Here is a 23,273-nt window from a genome sequence, read left to right as displayed (position 1 = left end):
TGTAACCTTTCTACCCAGGTCACCAAATATACATTTTATTCTTGGCTTTGCTTGATTTCCTATTGCATTAATTTATTGTCGGTTGGCCACTAGATCCCAGCTGACATGGGGTGGAAGGTGGGTACACCCTGGACAGGACTTTTTCCAAATATAAAAGCTACCTAGTCTTACAAACACTTAACTCTGATTACATGACGACCTTTCTTAGCACACAGCAGCAGAGTAGACCCTCAGATTAGCAGCTTTATGTCTGTCCATCCATCTTCGACCTGTTTGTCCTCCACATGATGGTCGCGGGGCTGCTGGTGCCAATCCCAGCTGACAAAAGCTGAAGTCACAAGTCCATCACAGTGTCACAATGGGAGCAACTATCCACTCCCACACCTACAGCCAATTTAAAGTGTCCAGTTTGCCTACTCCCCAGATTTGCATGTTTTTTGGACTGTGGGAGGAGACACACATGAGGAGAACATGCAAACTCCATGCAAAACTGTTCTGTTCTGACCGGATTATTCTTCTTTGAATCGGCTCTTCTTGCTGCAAAGGCTTTATTCTTTATATACTGAATCCATTTTTAATCAAAAAATGATTGAACTTAACCCCTGAACCACTTTTTTAAGGGGGAAAACCAGTATATATGAGTAACTGTTATATTCTGTTCCAAGTGTAAATCTTCACAGTTTATTGAGGACACTGGGATATTTTTGGTGCTGCACTACTCATTAACAAATTAATTAGGCCAAAACCTGCGTGATGTTCTCTTTTTAACATCAGCCAATCCATCTCGCCTTATCACGCCACTCATATTTCACCTCCTTTTTCCATTTCCTCTTCTTGTGTTTCCTTTTGGAACCTGTTCATGGTGATGAGGAGGAAGCAGGTTCAGGATAGATATACTGTATGTGTGTTTGTCACACAGTGAGGCAGGCATACCCTTTTTTTCTTGCTGTAAGTTGCTGCAGGTAAAGTTTCTCCTCTGTGTTTGCTAAATTCCTGTGGTTTAGTGTTTCTTTTGCATTAATGTTATTCATTCATTTCTTTGTTTAGCCAGGTAGCTAATTTACATGTTTATGTCATGGCCTCATATTTCAATAATCTTCCTTAAAAGCAAAGTAAAATTAAAGCACATTTACTAGGTTAAAGTTGCAGCTTAACATTGATCAAATTTGCCATGTTACAGCTGATTAACCCACACCTCACCTTAACCCTTCCAAGTGTGCTGGACCCTAGCTACAGTATGTAGCCTTCACCTAGCGTCAAAACTCAAAAGATGTTTAGTTTGTCCATCGTTGGCCTCCGTAGAGCTGAACAAAAATATAAGAAGCTCATTCTGAGGTAATGAAAAGCAACAATTTATACACTTGTTAAAATGAACCATGCTTATTTTTTTTCAATTTCTGCACAATGAAAATAATTTCTTCTAAATTTTGCACACTTGACTTTAGAGCTGCAACAATTACTCACCTAATCAATTATTAATTGTTACTATGTTAATTGTCTGCTATTTTGATAATGGATTACTCCATATTGTGTTTTTTTTCAATAATTAAAACAAGTTTTTTCAGCTGTGTATTGAAATATTCACATTTTTCAATGTGAATATTGTCTGGTTTCCTTTGCTCCATATAACAAAGAACTCTTTAAAACTGAATTATTTTGTGACATTAAGAACATCATAATTTCCAGAAACACTGATCAACATTTTCTGGACTCAACGATTACTCGATTCATTGAGAAAATAGTCGACAGATGAATCGATTATGAAAATAATCATTAATGCGGTTGAAATGAAAACGTAAGAGCACTGTAGGTACCCAAACTGTTTCTGATGTTTCTAGATAGTCTTATGTGTGATACAGACAAGTAGAGCAACAGTAGACAGTGACAGAATTAACACACTTGTACAGCTGCATCATTACAGGGTTAGACAGGAACTGTCACCAGGACTTGGCCACTGTGATTTGATAGTATGTGGTGCATGTGTTCACAGTGATAGCCAGTGAATTGTTTCCCTTCTGTATGATGCCTGTGTTTATTTGTGTGTTGCTCTTTGGCTCGGGACAGACTTTGTTTATTAATAACTATTCCGCAGCCTGAATTTCCAAAAGCATGTGGTATTTTTAGTGCGGGCTTATAGGTGTTTGGTGACCTAGGAGGATTTGGTTAGTGGGGTTTATCTAGCGTGATGTGAGGTGAGGTAATCAGTCTGGAAAATGACCCCGCAAATCACCTCACAGGTAAGATCAGCCTTTTTTCCACTGAGCGTGTGCCAGGTACAGTCCCTGCAGAGGCAGTGTGTTTTTGTGTGTGATTGTTTTTAAAATGCAGCTTTGGTTGCATACTAAATGCAACCAAATGTGTGTGTGTTTTGTGTTTGTGTGTGTGTGTTGTTCTGTTTCCGCCTGTCTGAATGTGTTGTCTTCACGCCTTCAGAGTACATGAATCTGAGTCGCTGTGTTCTTGCACGTATCTCCTTGGCCGCGGTGCAAATCGGTCTGGTTAAATCCAGACTGGTGCCACCTCATTCAGATTATTTGTCTCATCGTAAATCTTTTAAGACTCCTGCAGGTTATAAGGTCATCAGAACAAAAACGCTACAACCTAGCACCGCTAGTTGAAAGTGAGGATATTATTAATATTTGTAGGAGTTCAAAGGGATGCATCAGAATGTACAGTATATTTGAAAAGAGTGTTTATCCAAAATTTAATAATTAGATATATTTACCGCCGTTATTTTTTTTAGGTGAATTTTTACAACACTGGGGATAAAGCAGTAGACAATAGATGGATGTTTATGGAAATATAAACAATGTATTGTACGATATATTTAATATTTAACAGAGGAGGCTGGTGTATTTAGCGACAGCACTGCTGATCGCTATCGCAACCAGCGAGCTGCATCACAAACCCTGCCACTGTATTTCAGTCCAGTGACTGTGTCAGACAGAGTCTGTGCTCCAGTCATGGAGGAAGTACTGATCAAATATTTTAATGAAATGATTCTAATGATTCAGCACACTGAAAACCACTGCAGTGATGACTCCGCCAACATTGAGTAGGCACTACTCTACATTTCATAGTAGAAAACCAACCTACGCCGTGCCGAGGTGAAGGGGGTTAAGAGTTCTTTTTGCAACCAGAGGAGTCGCCCCTGTGGTGGCCACTCTCACTTCCTGGTTGTTCCTCAACCAGCAAACTGGAAGACTACTTCCACTTTTTATATACAATGAATTTAACCCGAGCACCGGTTATTCTAACCTGTCCACCCTTCCTTCCTCTGCTCCCCTCACCAAACACCTCTCTCAGTTAAGTCCTCTTAACACACATATCACATTTCTTGGCTGCTTGAAGTTGGTGCAAAGATCCCTGGTGCTGCCATGGCCTTGATTCAATAAAACCCGACCCACTCGATAACCTCAGCGACATCCCCTCTCTGCCCCCTTAGCTGCTCTGTTGATGTTGATAGATGAAAGTGGACAGATTAAGGCTGCTAAGTGAGCCCTTTGATCTCAGTGAGCGTGTTTATCACAAGGAGGATGTTGAGACAGTTGCCTGCATGGCTTTGAATGGAGTGGAACATCAGGTAAAAAAATGTAGTGTTGGGGTGACCTGGTGGCTTAGGCTTGGTGTTTGGCATTGACAGTCACCTTTACAGCAAGCAAGGCAAATCTTCTAGTTCTTTCTCTGAGGTTTTTGTGACATAGCCCTACACTGCTGGCCTGAAGGGCTGAAGTTTGAGTCGAGTGTTGCAAATTAACAGTTTTGCAGTTTTACAGTAAAATGAAATAAATATATTGCCATTGCACATTCACTCTGTACAACAAAACTGGATGCAATCCATTTAAAAATGTGTAAAATATATATCTGTGCCGGATAATCAGGCAAGAATTGAGGACTTTAAAATCCATTTACAAATGGACACCAGTTTCCTTGGTGTATCTTGTTAGACCGATTACAATCTGTCCTCTCCTTCAAGTCAAGGTTGGAAAAATCATTGATTTTATCAGGAGCAGTTTGCATGTCCTTTTGTACTGTTATTCCAACTTCCTGTTGGCTGCACATCCCATTGTCTCCACGTGTGATTGGCACTTATCCCAGCAGCACTGTGAAAAGTGCCACATGCGGCATTTGGCACATTTCTTCCAAGGTCAAGGCTTTCACTTTCCTCTCCCTCTTTTCTCTGTGTTATTGCCTGCAGACATTTTCTCCATCACTTCAGTGATTCCTATGAGCCTTGGTTAACAAGTAGCATCATTACCAAGAAAAAAAAAGTGGTCGGTGGTAATTGTATATGTGTGTACATATACATTACAATGTCTACAATCAACAATAAAATTAAGGAAAGAAAATCAAAGTTATCATAAAGTGTTAGTACGCGTTTCCAAAAATATTGTTTACATGCTCCCAAAGTGCTGTTTCAGTGTGAATAAAAAATAGAATAAAACTTAAGCTGATTCTTAAGCTGATTCTTCAGGAATCGTTTTCGTGTCAGAGTGTAACGGTTGCTATTTTCTACCTGTTTGTCCTGGCCTATTTTATTCCTGTGTTGCAATAGGATTAGAGAGATTAGCGCTGGGCTTCCTGACTTTCTGTTCCCTGCACAACCAGCTTCAGTTCAATTTAACACACAGTACACATGCACATCACACACATACATATGCACAGAGAGGCACCCACTCGTACATGATGTACTCGCACCAATATGAAAAGTCAACAATACAATATGCACACACGAGTTCACGTTTTAAAGATGGATTATCATGAGTGGTTCATTCAGATGTTTTTGCACAGTTAAAATAATCTGGGTCAAATAAGGCTGGGAGGATGAAAATTAGATTATAATTTCCATCACAATTGAATTAGGTTAAAATTATCAGGTCAACAATTTGATAGCAACAGTTTGATATCATGATGCATCACGATACACTGCAAACTGACTTTTCTACATACTAATGCACAGAACTATGGTTTCATCAAACAATATCAGTAGTCCAATAAGTATTACTATAAATATCAATTCGAACTAGCTCACGTTAGCTCATTAGTTACCCATGCTATTTATTTTCATCTCAGCCAAACATGCTAGCTCTCATAGCTGGTTGCAAATGTCCATTTGAAGGCAGTGTTACCTTGAATTTGAGCCGATTATGTGCCGTCACTGTATCGATGTAGAGTCACCCGTGTCTGCATTGTGATGCAGTTTAAAAAAAACAGTTTATTTTTTAACAACCCTAGAGCACAAACTCTCCTCTGTCCCCCTCACACCACCCGTCTGTCTCAACCTGAACTTCAAAACATCCTGACCTCTGTTCTCATTTATGTCTTCTTTTTCACTTTCTGTTGGTCTTTAAAATGTCAATAGCTGTAAGCTACCAGGTCCCCAAAAGCATTTACTGTCTTGTATTTTGTCACTTTGCAAAAACAGTGTGACGACAGCATGACAGACCTCCAACACTACTGAGTACTGTAAGTAAGCATTATTGCAGTGGCAACGTCAAGCTTTATATGAGAATAGACGGTGGGCAAGCCAAACAGAACTCGTACCATGATGGAAACACAGCATATGGTTGCCATATTGGCAGGAAAAGCTAATCCATGTAGATCGAGCGATATATCACAGAACCTGAAAGACTCAATATATCTGATCCTTATACTGCCCTCTGGTGCTTTGCAGTATGGAAAGTATGGAAACAACCGTAGCAAACCATATTCTAGACCCTCAGCATTATAACATTTTCAACTTTGTTATAAACTTTCCTTCATTCCACTGCGGAGAACACTTACACATCACAATAAAAGCACGTAAAATTAACAAGATATTGAAGTAAAGGAGCGCTGGTGATGAATCTTGAACTAAAATCAGTTAAGTGTTACCAAATTAAATACTTTTTTAAGTTTGTCAACTGTTTGTTTTTTACTGTGGTTACTAATGGAGGATTGTTGGTACGTTTGACTATGACAGAACCAGAGATCGAAATTTAAGCAAAACTGCATATATTATGCAGTGTGAAAAGTGTTTATTTAGCAGCATCAGAGCTGTTTGCTCTTTTATGGCCATGTTTTCTGTGCACTTACTGAGTCGTTTTATTTATGTTTGATGAAGGTTTTAGTGTGTTACAGTTTCTGATCCTGCTTTTTCTTTTTTCCCTTCACCTCACTTTATATATAGCTTATTTTCTGTCAGGTTGTTAATTCTCCTTTATCACGCACAGACAGAAAAACAGCTGAGTTCAGCTTCATCCTGCCGTCTTGTTTTTATTCTTCTGTCCTCTCCCTCCCTTCCCCCAGACTCACCCCCTCCCACCACTGTCTTTGTTTGCTCGCTCCTTTCTCCTGAGGGGTTACCACCCAACAACCTGCTTTTCTGGCTCCTGATTGGTGGATTGCTTGCAAAATGGGGCGGCCCTAAATGTCAGGCTTGTGAGAGCTTTACTAGTTGTGTGCAAGCTCTCAGCTGTTAGAGAGCAGTCAGTCTGCAGCCTAGACTCGAGCAGGACCCGTTAGTGTTTGCTTATTCTGCTGCTGCTGCTGCTGCTGCACTGGTCCAAACGTCAACATTTAAACAGGATACAAAAGGATTTATGTTTATCCTTAGCTTTAGGAATTGTCACCAAAGGAGTGATAAAGGAATTAAACATCCTCTAAATGGTTGTTTTTTCTGTTTCTCTTTTATTTCCTTCTTCCTGTCCATTGTTTTCAACCCAGCAGAATCTCATTCTCATAACAACAACAACGGATTGTGAGGACCTCTTTGGAAACAACGTGCAAGACACCAGGACTAGTCTTCTGTGGATCTGCAGCATTTGAGAGAGTGGGTGCGTGTCCCTGCCAAACGAGGCTCCCACCGCATTGTGTGTGCGTGCTTGAGGAGTCTAATGCCCGCGGCGGTGTGGTCAGGGCCAGAGGAGGATGAGTCCGGCTGTGGAGGCTCAGGCCGAGGAGGTCATGAAAGCAGAGGAGAAGCAGAAGCAGCAGAACCAGCTGCAGCACCAGCAGTGCTACATGGACAAAGGGGTGATGCTTGAGCCCTTCGTGCACCAGGTGGGGGGACATTCCTGCGTCCTGCGCTTCAGCGAGCAGACCATCTGCAAGCCCCTCATCCCACGCGAGCATCAATTCTACAAGAGTCTGCCTACTGCAATGAGGAAGTTCACACCTCAGTACAGAGGTAATGAAAACAAGCCGTCCCCAAAACCAGTTTGTGTGCGTTGCTTTGCGGTTAGTGGTTTGCATCTCTCTCTTTTTACATGTGTCACAGCTCAATGTGCATGTTAGTGACATGTTTGTAGGTTTCCCGTCAGTAGCATGCACCAAACTGTTCCACAGGAGGGCGCTGCTGCGGCTGCAGCAAGTGAGCTTGTTTGTAGAAAGCTGCACTAACAAAGGTAAGTGTGTGTTTCACTGGGATAAAATAACTAGTGAGGAGCCAAAGAGCAGCTAGAACAGCAGCAACACCTCACTTTATTTAGAATACCAAAGAAAAAGCACTGTGAGGGACTTCAGCAAACTGACAGTTGGACTGGTTTACTAGGTCACCTCCCTCCCCCTGCGTGCGTGAGGTGAGCAGCTTCTCTAAATGCTTGTCTTTTAGAAGACAGAAGGATTCTCCAAATGCTCTCCATCCAGTTCTGGCACCAGGATGATGTCAACTCAATTGAATGTCTAAAAACATCAGGGTTGACCAAAGTACACTGTGAATCATGATAAAAAGTGAAAAGATGTTTAATAGTGGAGGCAGATTTAATTTGAAGTACTAAACCATTCCATAATTTGGGGAGAGCTACAGAGAAGAAGGCTCGACCGCCACCACCAGGTTTTTTTAGACGAGTTTTCATAATTTAAAAGGTATAGAAAAGGAAATGAACATAGTACAACATAGATATTGTTTTGTATTTTAGAATGATTTGGAGTTAAAATTAATCAGTTTCTGACTCCCCATCTCTCATTTATCTTCCACTCTCTTTCAGTACAACAGTGCAGTCAAATAGTCACACAATGTCATCCAAAATTCTCAGTAGTGTTTTTTTATAAATGCATACTCGAAAAATGCCGCTAAGTGGGCTAAACCTCCATCGGCGTCAACAGCAGCACATCCCCTTTAAACGTTATCTAAGATGGAGCGTCTCACGGCCCACGTCAGCTGTCGCCTTTGTGTCGCCAGGAGAGAAGTGAAAGGTGATACAAAAGCAGCCACTCAGAAGCTCTACTTCTGCGTTTGAAGGGACAGTTCCGCTTCATTGAAGTGGCAGCAGCATGGGGTATTTCTTAGCGGTCGTAGGTTACAGCCAATGCAGTGGAAAAGCATGTGGCAGATCAGCTGTTTGTATTTAACTCTGCCAGGACCGTGTGATAACGTGGTCATTCGCTATAAGTATCCCAAATGTAGAGGTGGAATTGGGCCATCTATGGCATCTTTTCACAGATGTCCCTGTTCACATTGACGTCATGCACTGACTCTGCATAAGCACTTTACACACCCTTAGTCTAAACAAAAAAACTATTCCTTTAATGTTCTCCTCCTGAACACTGAAGTACAACAAACACTCCCTTGATTGTGGCTCTTATCTTCTTTTTCTCATGCTGTGCTGTGAATATTTTTTGACAGCAGTCAGCGTTTCTCTTGCCTTCGCCTTTATTTCCTCACACTTTCCATCAGCATTTTAAATAAGATTTTGGCAGAGACATAAAGATCTGTCCATGCGGTCACGCTGCTGCATTAACATTGTCTGCAGTGCTGTACAAGTGTCTGTCCAATATGGAGATGAGGGCAATTTGTGCAATGTTGACAAATGAATATAGTTATTATTGTTTATTACAATTAAAATGATTGTTTAACTGTGATACATATACCATTTATTTATTGATTGTGATGTATGCAGCATCGCTGAGCTCAAAATGATTTTCCCCACTAGGTGCATTGATTGTATTCTATAAGGGCTGAAACAATCCCATGATTAATTTATGATTAATTGATTACTAAATTAATTGTCATCAGTTTGAGGGTTTTATTCACTATTAAAATCATTTTTCTTCTTTGATTCTTTGCTCCATATTGTGGATAAAACAAGACATTTGAGAAACACTGATCCACATTTTCTGACATTTCATGGACCAAACAATAACTTAGTTAATCGAGAAAATGATCAACAGGGTGTGTCATCCTGTTGTGTAATAAACATAAAAACATTTAATACAGTGCTGAAAAAAACTGGGCAGAGTGACAACCACAGGGAGTATCGCACAGGAATGTGATTGCACCTAACACAAGCTTAAACCAGTGATTACCAAACACTGGGTCGGGACCCACAGATGGGCCATGCCTGATTTCTCCAATAACTTGCAGAAAATAAATAATGTACCAAATATCTTTTGGAAGTGATCTTGTCTGCTAGTGTCTGCGTAATTGTGTGTCAGTGTAGTCCTGATTGCTCCATCACACAGTTGTCTTAACAGACATTGTCCTGTCTCTGTCACCAGGTGAGGTGTCGGTGAGCTTCGAGGAGGACGAGGAAGGGAATCTTTGCCTCATCGCCTACCCACTGCACAGCGACCCAGCTACAGATCTGGAGAACAAGGACCCGTCGGCCGACTGCGAGCCCAAGAGCAAGTTGCTCAAGTGGGGCAAAATGGTGTCGTCGTCGCTGCTCGTGGACAGTGACAATTACAGTAAAGACGGCCGGAGCCGCCACACTCGCAAAGACAAGGACAAGAGGTGAGGAATGTCCTCATACACCACAGCACACTCAGGGAGTGGTTTGTCTCAATAAAGACGAGGGTGTGGTTGACTTGGCACAGATATTGAATTGAAGATGATGTGTTGATGGATGCAGAGCTGCTTAACCGCAATCGTGTAAAGATTATATTAGGTACACCTCTGCAACTTAACACTAATATCCAGTCGCATTGGTAGCAACTCACCACGTAGTCATGTAGACATGGTCAAGATATTCACAGTAGGTTGACTCAGCTGTGGTACATTATTAATATTTCTGTAGTTTTAAGTGCTATAAAGTTGGACTGCATCAATTAAGCGATTACTAAATGAATTATTATCAACTATTTTGATCATTTGTTAGAGTGTAAATAATTAATGCAAACTCTCTCGTTGTGAAAGCTTCTTTTGTGAATATTTTCTGGTTTCTGTGCTCCATTTAACACAGAAATCCTTAAAACTGAATAATTTTGGTTTGCTTTGTTCAACATTTTCTGGATTCAATCGAGAAAATAATCGACATATAAACGGAGTGTGAAAATAACAGTTAGTTGCAGCCCTTGTATCAAGCCATCCTTACACTTTAATAGGCTCATGTGATGCTTAAAGACAGTGAGTTTACTGCCTACAAGAGAACAGGCTGTGAATAGTGAATAGAGATAGTTATGTGAGATTCACATAACTATTTACTAAGTTTTGAAATGAAGTAACAACTGCAGGGATGATGATGTTTTTGGACGCAGGACGGGAGGCGTGTGGTGTTCCACATGCACACGGACACTAACAGATACAGTTTTGTTTGCTTTTTAATTTGTGTTTTTTTGTGTCAAACTAACAAGGATCTCTCTCTCTTGCTCTCTCTGTGTCCTTCTGTTGTCACAGCAACGCGGTCCCACAGCTCACACACAACCCGTGGAGTCTCAAGTGTCACCAGCAGCATCTGCAGAGGATGAAGGAGAACGCCAAGCACCGCAACCAGTACAGTATCCTTTCACTGACACTGAAATCCATTGTTTGTTTCATGTTTGTTCTACTCACCAACAGTGAGCCAGGTTTATTTGTCTAGAGAAATACTGGTTTAAAAGAATTCTGGTCTAATTTGACAGTTTCAGCTGATAAACACAGTTTCAATGACTTAGTTAATATAATCCTTGGAGAGTGTCATGATTTCGAGGTTTGTGAAAGACTAATAACCATATTTCAATATTTACTAGCATTTTATGGACCAAACTACTAATTAATTAGTAGCATCTTTGATCTCAGAAAGGACCGACATCAGGTAACTGGCCGTCTCTATAGATATCAAACATCTCTGTTTATATTGTATTTCCGCATTACAGCGCCACATACAGGCCTGGCTTGTGTACATTATGGAAAAGTTCTTAAGAAAAGAAAATAGTTGTTTGAGGAAAGTTGTGTTTCTGTGAGGACAAGGCCCAAAGGCCAAACAGCTGTCCACTGCAAGCTGTGTGCAGAGGGAGCGTGGCCTCGTAGCTTGTGAAGCCTTGTTGTTGTTGTTGTATTTTCGACGTCTCCCTGAGCCTTTTGCACAGCTGCGTTTTAAAGTGGAACTCATAATCACTATATAGACATCGTGAACAGGACGTCCTGAAATCGTAACTTTCAGAAAAAATAAGAGGTCAAAGGTGATGGGAATGTGTTCGCATGTCCTTGTCTTGTAAACACTGCATTTATATTCAGGGTCTGATGTTTCCTGTAGTCTTCAAATGCAACTGCTGCACCAGCTACCACAACAAAGGCCCCAATAAAAACACACACTCCGCTGAGATATATCGACTATATATTTACACAGTTCATCTTTGTTTTCGCCAAACTGCATTTAGTTTCCTCCTTGACTCAGTTTTCCCAGAATTCATCCTGTTAGAGAACCTGACATGGCAGCACACGGTGCCGTGTGTGCTGGACCTAAAGATGGGGACGCGGCAGCACGGGGACGATGCCTCGGAGGAGAAGAAGGCCATGCAGATCCGAAAGTGTCAGCAGAGCACGTCGTCCTCAATAGGAGTCCGTCTGTGTGGCATGCAGGTGAGCCTCGAGTCCAAACTGTCCTCTCTGTGTTCATGATGCTGTTTTCAGGGAATAGTTTGACATTCTGGGCATTTTCAATAAAGTTTAGGTCGATGACAACATCCACCAATATAATATATGATTTATTTTTTAATATAAGCAGTTGATAAAAATACAACTAAAAATGGTTTGGACACAAAAGGCTGTCCAAACATAGTTCTGGTTTAGACCCAGAAGTGTTTCCCAAATCCTGCAACAACAAAACAGCTTTGTGTAGCTGTGGAGCTAAATGTAGGCCACTACTTTCCCTGGAGTGAAAAAGAATCGTATCATTTTTCTCTTGTGACGTCTTTGTGTTTTTCCGTCCTCTCAGGTTTATCAGTCTGACACAGGACAACTGACGTTCATGAACAAGTACCACGGCCGCAAGCTGAACCTGCCCGACTTCAAAGAGGCTTTGTTCCAGTTCTTTCACAGTGGACAGCGTCTCCGACAGGAGCTCCTCTCGCCGGTGCTGCAGCGACTCAGAGACATGAAAGCGGCTCTGGAAGCCTGCGAGTCCTACCGCTTCTACTCCAGCTCCCTGCTCATCATCTATGACGGCGCGCCGCACCGCAAACACACACGCCGACGCACTGAGGGCGGACTCTCTGAAGAAGAAGACGAGGACGAGGATGATGAGGAGGTGGAGGCTGAGCCAGAAATGGAGGCAGAAGAGGAGGGAGAAGTAGCAGGAGCGCTCGGTTTCCCTCACAGCTCGTCCACGTCGAGTGACGTCAGCAGCAGTTGCTCCAGCAGCAGCAGCAGTGAGAGCTCAGGTGTCAGCCAGTCCCGCCTGTCCCTCTCAGACTCCTGCAGCCCCCTGGTGGACGTGAGGATGATTGACTTTGCTCACACCACCTGCAGACATTACTGCGAGGACAGTGTGGTGCACGAGGGCCAGGACAGAGGCTACATCTTTGGCCTTCAGAACTTGATCACCATCATCTCCGAGCTGGAGAACCACAGCACAAACTGAAGCCACACACAGGTGCAGAAACACACACACACACACACACACACTGAACTGTAGAAGACAAAAGGAGTGGACTACTGAAGAGATTTAACCTCCTCTTATTGTAACTGTCTTTTTCTTTGCACCTTCCTGTTTCTGCCACTGGTGTTTTCATGATGTACCTGACGTCCCTCTTCAGGATTTGCACGTAACATAGAGGACTGACCTGTTGTCATCGTTCTGTTTTAACCCACGAATAAAAGCAGTTTGAAGCGTAAGACAGTAGAAATGTCCTCCTCATCGTGTCCTATTCCAAAGAAAGTGTTGGCGTTATGCGCACACACATATTTGCACTCAAACACACTCTGCCGAGTGAGTGTGTGTTTGGACTGAGACAGGGTTGGGAGCACGGGCCGTCGTGTGTGTGTGTGTACAAGGACATCGTTGACAGGAAGAGACACACTCCGTCCTTCACCTATGCCTGTTCATCCCGCCATCCTTCTCCCCCTGTTCGTCGCCACTCAAAGAGAGTATATTCATATCGCTATCAGAGACAGAGGATATATATATATATATATATATATAGTTATTTATTCATTTGACATGTTTCATAATATAAACTAAAAGGTCAAAACAGGATGTGGATGGAGAGAGAACTACATTCCATGTTATTAATGTTACAATAATGATATGAATTAATATTGTTATTTTGACATGTTTGGATACCTCTATCTTGTACATCTGTCTTTGTCCACAGTCTGTTGGAGGACAAAATTAAAGACTGGTTTGTGCTAACGTCTGTGTCTGTCCTCTCTGGAGCTGGTAAAGGTGTAGTGACATGTGAGCAGAACAGGAGCGAACGCATGGAGCAGCATGTTTTAATAACAAAACTGCAGCATCGCCTAATCTCTCGCTCCAGTTTCTCTACCACTCATGACTCTGTAAACAAGAGGAGGATGAGGGGAAACCTGGACTGTCACAGGTCCAAGTGGAAGAGATGACCAAAATCTGTCCAAACCTTTGCTTTGACTGGTTTGGACACTAAAGTAAAACATTTGGTCCCATGTTTGTGTCCAAAGCAGACTTTTGACCAAACTTTTGACCTGTTTGGACAAAAAAGTGTGTTCAAACTTTTGGGTTGGACACAAAAGTGTGTCAAAACACTGACTGGTTTGGACACAAAAAGAGTGTGACTGGTCAGTCAGTTTGAGACTTTGTGAGACACATTCTTATGTCCAAAGCAGTCACACTTTTGTGTCCAAAATGACTGGTTTGGACACAAAAGTGGGACCAAATGTTTTTACTTTAGTGTCCAAACCAGTCAAAGCAAAAGTGTGACTGGTCAGTCAATTTGGATGCAAAAGTGTGACTGCTTTGGACACGCGTTTGAGACAGTCACACATTTGTGTCTTTCTGACTTGTTTGGACACAGAAGTGTGAGATAGTTTGGCAACACTGGGTCGAACATGTCACACTTACAGTATGTGTCCAGTCCAGTCAGTTTGGACACAAAAGTGTGTCTAAACTTTTGACTGGTTGTGTGTACAAATGTTTTACATGTTTGGACATAAACTTTTGTCCACACTTGTGGAAAAGGTGTCTCCAAAATTTGATTAGTTACCCCTCAGACTACAGGATAATTTGCCCTGTCAATCCAGCCTCAAATCAGAAGACACCCACAATTGTCGGAAGGGCAGAAATCTGGCCAAATGTCCTGTAGTGTGACGAGCTTGAGTTCTTTTTTTATAAAAAAAAAAAATATATATATATATATATATAGTATAAGTAAATAATTCCAGTTTTGGCCCATAGGCCGCCAGTTGCTGAGCACTGGTCTTGAGTAAAGAATGACTCTTTTAATACAGAGATGGAGGTTTGTTTTGGTAACAGGAGGTGAATGTTGGCATTTGTGGCTGTTTCAGCCAGTCTCGCTCGTCTCCAGCTGGTCTGAGGCAGACAGAGGCGGAGGAGGAGGCGTCACTGACTCTGGAACACCTTCAGCAGCAGCAGCAGCGCCAGCAGTAGCAGCAGCAGCGATCTTGTGGTGAAGAGCAATTAAGCAGAAACGGGCCTGTGTCACCAGAGTAAACAGACTGTAACCACTTCAGTGTGTCCCCTCCGCGGAATGTACCAACTGAGACCGACATGGTCGGCGAACCGTCGGCCTTTGTCATTTTATTGGTCAGAGAACATCATATCATGGTGGCCATGTGTTTAGTGACCTCCTGCATATCACCATCTGCCACATGCTCGCTGCGTGTTGGACGTGAATAGCTTGTCCCGTGAGGTTCGACACATACACATCCAAGTTCCTTATGACTCATCATTATGTCCAAAATGAAGAAAAACAATGTTAATCTCACTTTTCTGTACATGTTTTTGGGAGTAGTTCAGTATCTTTGCAGATGAATGACCTTTACATCAATCCAATATTTGAAATGATTAGGGTTTATCGCAGGCTTGAGTGTCAACTATTGAGAATGTTTAAAGGGATAGTTCAGGGTTTTTTCAGTGTGTTTGTGAGGTGAGTTTCACCCAACATCGCTCCCTCACTGAAAACATGGCTCCCGGTAGGAAAAATATGTTCACTACTTTACAAACAACTCACCTTATTTACAAACATACATGTCTGTGATATCTTAAGAATGTTTTTTCATGCTTTTATGTCACTGTTAGACAGCATTTCCTAACTGGAAATTGAAGTTTATGTCACTTTGTAAATCGTTCTCTTCTCGCACCAAAGTCCATAGAGAAAATCAGCAATTTTACACCATAGCACAGAGGAGCTGCTGATCCACTTCTATGTTCATGAAGAAGTCACAAATGTGTCATTTTGTGACTTGGTTGTATGAACGCCTTTGTTTGGCTTTACCTAAGTGACAGAAATTGACCAAACAAAGCAGCAGTAGAGCAGCAGTTTCTGTGTTCCTGTAAAGCTAAAATCACTGATTTTCTCTATGGACTTTGGAGCAGGAGAGTGAGTGGTTTACAATTGTGAAAGAAGCACAGTTTAAGGGAAGCCTGAACTGTCCCTTTAACTGTAAATGTAACGCTGTCATCAGTGGTCTCATTATATACTTGTGTGTTGTTGTTGCTCGGGGACCTAGTTCTGTTCAGTAATCCCATAGTGGCTCAGCACAGTACATTAAAAGGTCAAAGTCTTTAATGTAACCCAGTGAAGTCGCCGAGCAGACAGACAGTTTAATCTTTAAGAGTCCAGGTCAGGTCAGGGTTAAGACACACACACACACACACACACACACATACCTTATTTACAGTAATAGAGCGTCATAGATAGATAGATAGATAGATAGATAGATAGATAGGTAGGTAGGTAGGTAGGTAGGTAGGTAGATAGATAGATAAGAGGATGGAGAAGATAAGCTCTTCCAACTCCTTTAATACTGTGTGTGTCTGTGTGTATTAGGATTGCATAACAGCTTCAGGGTCAGTCGGCTGCTCTAAACCATCAAATGGATCCCAGTCTGTCATATGTATATACTGTACGTGTACAGAACATGCACGTTCTGTACACGTATACACATGTACATGTATGAATGTACTTATGCTTGTATGTATACACATGTATGTAGGGTATGTCTTTACATGTATAATGTATATGCATGTATGTACAGTAACCGTGTACATGTGTATGTATAGTTTGCATATAGTGTGTGTATACGTGCATGTACTGCATATTTCACCACATGCTTACTGTAGATTCATTGATGAGCTGTGCCCTGGTCCATGTATGTCATGGTACGACATATCTATAGGAGTCCATTGCTTTGTCAAGGGTGCCACGCTAAGTAGAGCAGTTGCATAACACTTTGAAGTCACTATGGCAACAGCAGACATCGCAGACGTGGCCGGGAATTAAATGGTGTCAAAGCTTTTTCGGGGCCACAAAAGATTTACGCCCTTGTTCATCAGACACACGAGTATACCCTGACACATGAGTCGGTTTGTTTTTAAAGCGCCATGTTGCCAGGAAAAACCTCCTGCTACAGTCACAGTCAGAGTCCACTGGGGACTTGAAATCCACAGAGATCCACAGAACCTGACAGACTGAATATATCTGACCATTAGCATGTCTCCACGGTGCTTTTCAAGACATGATTCCAGGCCTGCAGTATCCTAACATCCTCCACAGCCTGATAAACTTTTCCCTCATCCTCCTCCAGAGAACAAAGAGTCAACAGTGACATTGACACTGCAGTGCAAACAAAATGAGTCTCATAACTCATAATTTCAGGTCGATATAAATAACAGGAATTGTGTTAAATGGTTAAATGCATATTGGATGTAAATTAACTACCTTTCCCTAAAAGTTAACTTGAACTTAGTGACTTTTAATTTAGTGAGCTACACTTTTTACAGTGTGTGACATGGTATTTTAAACTACATTTCTTTATTAAACATTAATATAAACATTAAACTGGATTACATCACTGAGGCTTTTGGGAACTAACGTTATTTGTAGGGATGCACCACGTTATTGCCCCTGTCTTGAATAAATCTGACACCCACCATTTCAGAAATGACTAAACCTGCATTAAATATCAATTTAAAAAAACTTATAGAGTCTCAGACACTCCCTGTGCACTGTTACCATAACCAAAGCTAAGAATCAAGGTGTAAACACACCGGCCCCTAACTGTAACAATGAACAATTACACCCTGAAATCAGTAAAGGAGCCATAAGAGTCATTAACCCCTGAATCTGTGTTGACTCATGATCTTCAAACTGTATCTTGAAGCAGAAACAACTTTGGGACAGGCCGTTCCAAAAGTCCATTCTTTGTTTTGGACTGACTAGTCACTACAATGACTGTTTGGCTGTGTTTTAGTGTTTTGTTGAGGTTTGGTCTGGTCTGGTTTGAAGCTTTCACGCCAGATTTGGGCAGTTTTGGCTTCATCCAACCCAAACCGACGCTCGAGCCTCATGTGAGTTTGTACAGCTGGACTTTGTTTGAATTCAAAATAAAGACAAAATATTAATTGAGTCTAGTATGAGTGCAGACATGAAGACAGAAAGTGAGAGTTACGTATATGAATCAGGGCCACGCTTGTTTTGACAGGTGCTAAACTGTGGTTACGTGATGGTGACGAGCTCTGCACAGACAGACAGTTACATAAACAGGACAGTAATGTAATGTAAGGGAGAGATGAAAGGCACAAAGGATGACTGAAAATGTCTCTGGCTCTGGTGTTTGTCAGACATGCTGCCGCCGTCTATATGTTGTCTCCTTATACGTCCGGGTCAAAGACCAGGGAGGAAATTCCCACTCCAGCCCGACTAAGCATATACATGCAGGAGTAATCAGACTATGAATCGCATTATCCAGTTATGAATGATAAGATGAGATATATTGTATTTTATGTACCCAAAAGTAACACGACTCCAAGAACCACATTTTAAAGCACTGTTGTAACTGTTCAGGGCGGCTAATGCAGAAATGAAGGATTTCTTGCAGATGTTTTTCTGTGCTTATGATACTTTATAGTGTAACTGTGGTGGAGAGGATGTGAAGCGCTGTTTGTGATCAGAGCTGCTTACAATTCAGTTCAGTTCAGTTCAGACAAGGGGAGTTGAGTGTGAGCCAATTATTTTGCTACAATGGTTTATTACTTGTAATATTATTATTATTATGAGTCTTGTTTTGTGTTTGATGCTGAGCTGGAGGAAAAGTCGAAGGTGATTCAATCAGTGAGTGGTACACCAAGATTAAGATGTCCTTGTTGACCTGGAATTGTCCTGAGTTTCCTCAGCAGGTGGAACCAAACAAAACATTCAATACAAACAAAAAAATCTGAAGGACTTGAATGAAAAGTAGCATAAGGAAGAAACATCTTATACAATCTGCCTCTTTCTCACAAAAACATATCATAAAATGGAACTATATATATAATATATGTAGGATTTGGGGTTGCAACTGGCCAAACTTTGTGAGTTGAAAAAGCCGTCTTAAAAGCGGAATTTAAGTTGAAACTTCCGACTTAGGAACTCGTAAATTCTCACTTTCAGCTACACCTGGACCACACCCTGTGTGTATAGTTGACACACGTGTATGTTAGCGATTAGCGGTTACACCGAGTCACGTAGGTGTCTCTCCATTGTGTCACTGAGCTGCGTAATCATGTGCGTGGTCAGGTTTGTGGGGGGCGTGGCTTTATTTACAGCTTGCTCTCGCTACCTTCTCCTGAGATGTGCATGGCACCTTTAATAACACACATGTTTTAACCACAAACAGGCCCAACCTGCCAGTTTATGAAGACATGAAATGACAACACCGACTGCTCACTCGATCACGCTCTCTGACAGAGACGTGGACAGAGGGAAAAGACAAACTGGAGCTCAGTGTTGTAATGTAACAAAGGAGAAATACTTAAGTGCCAAATGTACGTATCTGTACTGAACAAACTATCTTTGTTACTCGTTACTACCAAATAAAATCAGAAGAAGAAGAGTTGGTGTGTATTTATATAGAGCTTTTTTAGTCTTCATGTGCTGCCTTACACTATAGTTTTTACCCATTCGCACATCTTTCGTACCCATTAACACGCTTCAACATAGGGTTAAGTGTCTTGCTTAAGGCCACATACAGACTAGCAGAGCCAGGAATTGAACCCCCAACTTTCCAGTCGAAAGACAACTCGCACTACCACTGAGCTTAAGTACAGTAAATGTCATATTTTACTGAAGTAATATTATAATAAGTGACTTCAACTTCTAGCCAAGTCATTTTCTGGTAAGATACTTGTATCTGGAGCTAAGATGTAGTCAGTGTTGCATAACGATGGCACTGACACTCTCTGCCAGACATCGGCCTCAGGCTCCAGTCGTACCCTCGCTGGTCCGCCCTGTCAAGCTCGTTTACGCTGAACACTTAATTACTATAATGAACCATGTGTAGCAGCACATTCACACCAAACATGTTTTTTTTTTATTCAAGCTCAGCCATGCAGGTCAAGTGAGGGACGGGACGTTACTGTGACCAGTGCCGCGCTGCCGGGACTCAACTGCAACATGTGTCTTTGTGTGGCAGACAGAGCCTCTGCTGTCCACTGTCTCACATGGTTTCACTGTCCCGTGATGTGACGATGATGTTTTTGATAAAATTCAAAAGGAAATCCAATCCAACTTTATTTGTAAAGCACTTTAAAACAATCAGAGAGGAACCAAAGTGTTGCACAGAATAATAAATAAAAGTTGAGTAACGATCCTCTGTCTCCACAACTGTCCAATCCCTTCATATGGACATGTCTCCGTCCTTGGGGGAGTGTTTACATAAGTCCTTCATATAGTGTTCATAAATAGTATGTGCTTGTTAATGGGTTATTTGTACATGTATGTTAATGCTTGCTTCCATAATAATAATAATAATAATTCAAGGTTAAAGCTCAAACCTCAAAGTCCCTTTATTGTCATCATCATTACAAATCATACAAAAACATTATTACAAAAAAACACATCCATGTCACACTCACTCATTCACCCTATGAAAAAATTACGAGAGAAAAAAATACAATAAATAAATGTGATTCAAAAAAGAGGTGACATTATGTGCTTAAAAAACTTAAACTTTAAACTTACACACACACGACACGCATAGACATAATATACTTTGTAGTACCTTACATTTACCTTAACCATCACAAGTAAATGCCTTAACCTTAACCTTAAACTTAACCTTAATGTCCTCACAAAGACATCTACACACACACATTGTTGCACCGCCTACGTAGTGGGGACACTCATAGACATAATGCATACCCTAACTTTAACCATCACAGCTAATGCCTAAACATAACCTTAAAACCAGGTCTTAACCCTCAAAAAGCTCTTTAGAGTTGAGTGGACCAGCCAAATGTCCCCACTCCCTGTGGTTTATATGTTTTTTTTTGGTCCTCACAATGCTACACGTACACGTTTTTATATCTTAGAAATAGAAATAATGCATTCCACTTAGCCTAACCTTATCCCTTCCCCTAACCCTAAAACCAGGTCTCAACCCTGTAAAAGGTCTTAAAAGTTGTGTGGCCCGGACAAAACGTCCCCTCAAAGATGTCAAAGAAGTTTTTCACAAAGATATAAATACAGGTACACACACACACACAGAGAGAGAGAGCAGCGTGCTAGTCTGCCCGCAGATAAAGAGATATTTGTTCATGTGGTTATATAATGACCACAGTGCTGAGCGCTAACACAGAGGTGAGGACAAGCAAACGCCTCACTGTCCCCACACTCTCTGCTTTTCACTGGGAAGACAGTCTTTTCGTCCAGATCTGGTGCTCAGTTCTTAGTCAGTCAACTGTCAGTCGTGAGGAAAATGTGATCAGATTTCACGCTCATTTGTCAAACAAAGATGTAGAATCAGACTCTATTCCCTCATGTTTAAACCTAAGAAAAAACAATATAAACAGGAAAAACTTATTTTTTTAAAAAGTCTACTAGTTTCAGAGCCTTGATGTCATTTTTCATGTATGTATATATGTATATATGTATATATATATATATACAGTATATATATATATATATATATATACATATATACACACTCATCATAAGCAACAATGAATTCCTATTTATTAATTGATTTATACACTGAAAGTCTGAGGAAAACTAGAAGTATAAAAAACTATAACAATAATAACAATAATAATAATAATAAAGATTTGTCTTTGTTTTCACATGCTAACACATCATATAAATCACATATAGAATAAATAATATAGAAAAAATATAGAACAAAACAAAACACACAAAACAGATAATTGAGACTATTTAAGTGCAGGGCTTTTTCAAGAATTTTACATGTCTATTAAATTTGATTTGATTTGATACTGTAGCAGCTCTACAGCGCTTTATTTGTGAAAAGTGCTATATAAATAAACTTGACTTACTGTTACAGATATGGCCGTAATTTAGTCGTACCATCAATTTGCTCATTTTTTTCAAAAGTGGGTCCTCATATAGAAAGTTTGGGAAACACTGTTTTAAATTAACATCCCAGCTACTTCTGCTCTCTCCCAATTTAATATAACATAATATAATATAATATAATATAATATAACATAACATAACATAACATAATATAATATAATATAACATAACATAACATAACATAACATAACATAACATAACATAACATAATATAATATAACATAATATAATGTAATATAATATGATGCTTAAACAAAGGCCTCTCTCTCTGTAGATTCTCTTATATCAAATGAAAGTCGGGGGCGGGACCAGATAAGCTTTTGCTTCTCCCGCTTTCCCTTTCGGTTATGTGTATTGTGTGAACTACACTGTTGTGTGATGAGTGATCTAAATGTCATGACCGAAATAAACATATAAATAAAGTTAATGTCCTGATTAAATACACTGTTTCCTCTGAACACCACACATTACACATACCTCCACGCACCACGACACAGACACTCTGTCTGTGTCGGAAGCTCATATTTGAAGAGAGAACACACACGGTGATAATGTCAGGACATGGTCAGGTGGGTAATTTGCATCCATGCCAGGGGAGTCAGACAATTTGTTCCTTATTTTTAGAAATGAGTAATTGTAAACAGAGGAGTCTGTGTGTGTGTGTGTGTGTGTGTGTGCGTGCGCGTGTGTGTGCGTGTTTGTATTTGTGGCTTTGTGAGGACCAAAAATTGTTCAAACCATACGGAGTGAGGATATTTTGGCTTGTCCTCACATCTTTCAAGGGTCAGACACTGAGTTGTGATGGTTAAGGTTAGGGTAAAGAGCGTGTGTGAGATGCTTAAAAACTAATCAAGTGCTAGATGATAGATTAGACTAATCATATTCTTTGTGGCTCCATGATTAGTTGTCAGTGGTTAAGTGTTCCACCAGCTTCTCTCTCTCTCTCTCTCTCTCTCTCTCTCTCCCTCTCACTCACTCACTCTCTCTCTCTCACACACACACACACACACACACACACACACATATTTGATATGTGTATTAGTGATAAAAGACAAAAAAATTAAAAAGAAATGAGGTTCTGTCTCATTAGGATCGTGTTTTGGTCTCCATGAGGATTACTGGTCCTAATAAGGTCACTTTTTATAGCAGAGATACTTAAACAACACTGGACCATTACTGACCTCTAGTGGTGGATAATGGGATTGAGGAAAATAATACAATCCCTGTGTGATTGAATCACCAAGGACTGTGTCGTTAAGTTTTCTGCAGCTGTGTATAATTGTCTGCGAAATCATATTATCCTGCTAAAACATTCTATTAATACCCCAAACAGTAAAAACTACATTAAAACAGACGTTTACAGTAGAAACGTTCAGTCATATATGAAGATAATAAATAAATACATTTCTATTTTGTTTAATTACCAACTTTTTATTTATTTATTTATTTATTTTATGTCATTGTTTGGCCTCCACACATGTAACAAAATGTGACATTGTAGACATATAATTTCTCATACATTGTCAAACGCCTCTTAAGCTTTATTTTTGTTATTTTGAGGTGCGGCCACTGCTATTGTCTGTTGTCTTTTT

The 23,273-nt window shown here is 40.7% G+C and overlaps 1 protein-coding gene across 6 annotated transcripts in view; it reads left to right on the top strand.

Annotated features, from left to right (window-relative positions):
- Positions 1-13,529, top strand: part of LOC131461281 (inositol hexakisphosphate kinase 2-like) — a 31,892-nt gene extending 18,363 nt beyond the window's left edge. For 3 of the 6 annotated variants that reach the window (XM_058632430.1, XM_058632428.1, XM_058632431.1), the window contains exons 3-7: positions 6,709-7,168; positions 9,478-9,712; positions 10,595-10,695; positions 11,583-11,758; positions 12,114-13,529. In XM_058632430.1, coding sequence (XP_058488413.1) covers positions 6,910-7,168; positions 9,478-9,712; positions 10,595-10,695; positions 11,583-11,758; positions 12,114-12,758 — 1,416 coding nt within the window. In that variant the 5' untranslated portion in view covers positions 6,709-6,909 and the 3' untranslated portion in view covers positions 12,759-13,529. Of the gene's footprint in view, positions 1-6,456; positions 7,169-9,477; positions 9,713-10,594; positions 10,696-11,582; positions 11,759-12,113 lie in introns of those variants that run through there. The other 3 variants (XM_058632432.1, XM_058632429.1, XM_058632427.1) reach the window with 2 other exon arrangements.
- Positions 13,530-23,273: the final 9,744 nt, after the last annotated feature.

This window comes from Solea solea, chromosome 6 (assembly GCF_958295425.1).
Source record: "Solea solea chromosome 6, fSolSol10.1, whole genome shotgun sequence".
Taxonomy (NCBI): Eukaryota; Metazoa; Chordata; class Actinopteri; order Pleuronectiformes; family Soleidae; genus Solea; species Solea solea.
This window is presented reverse-complemented; position numbering and strand designations above follow the sequence as displayed.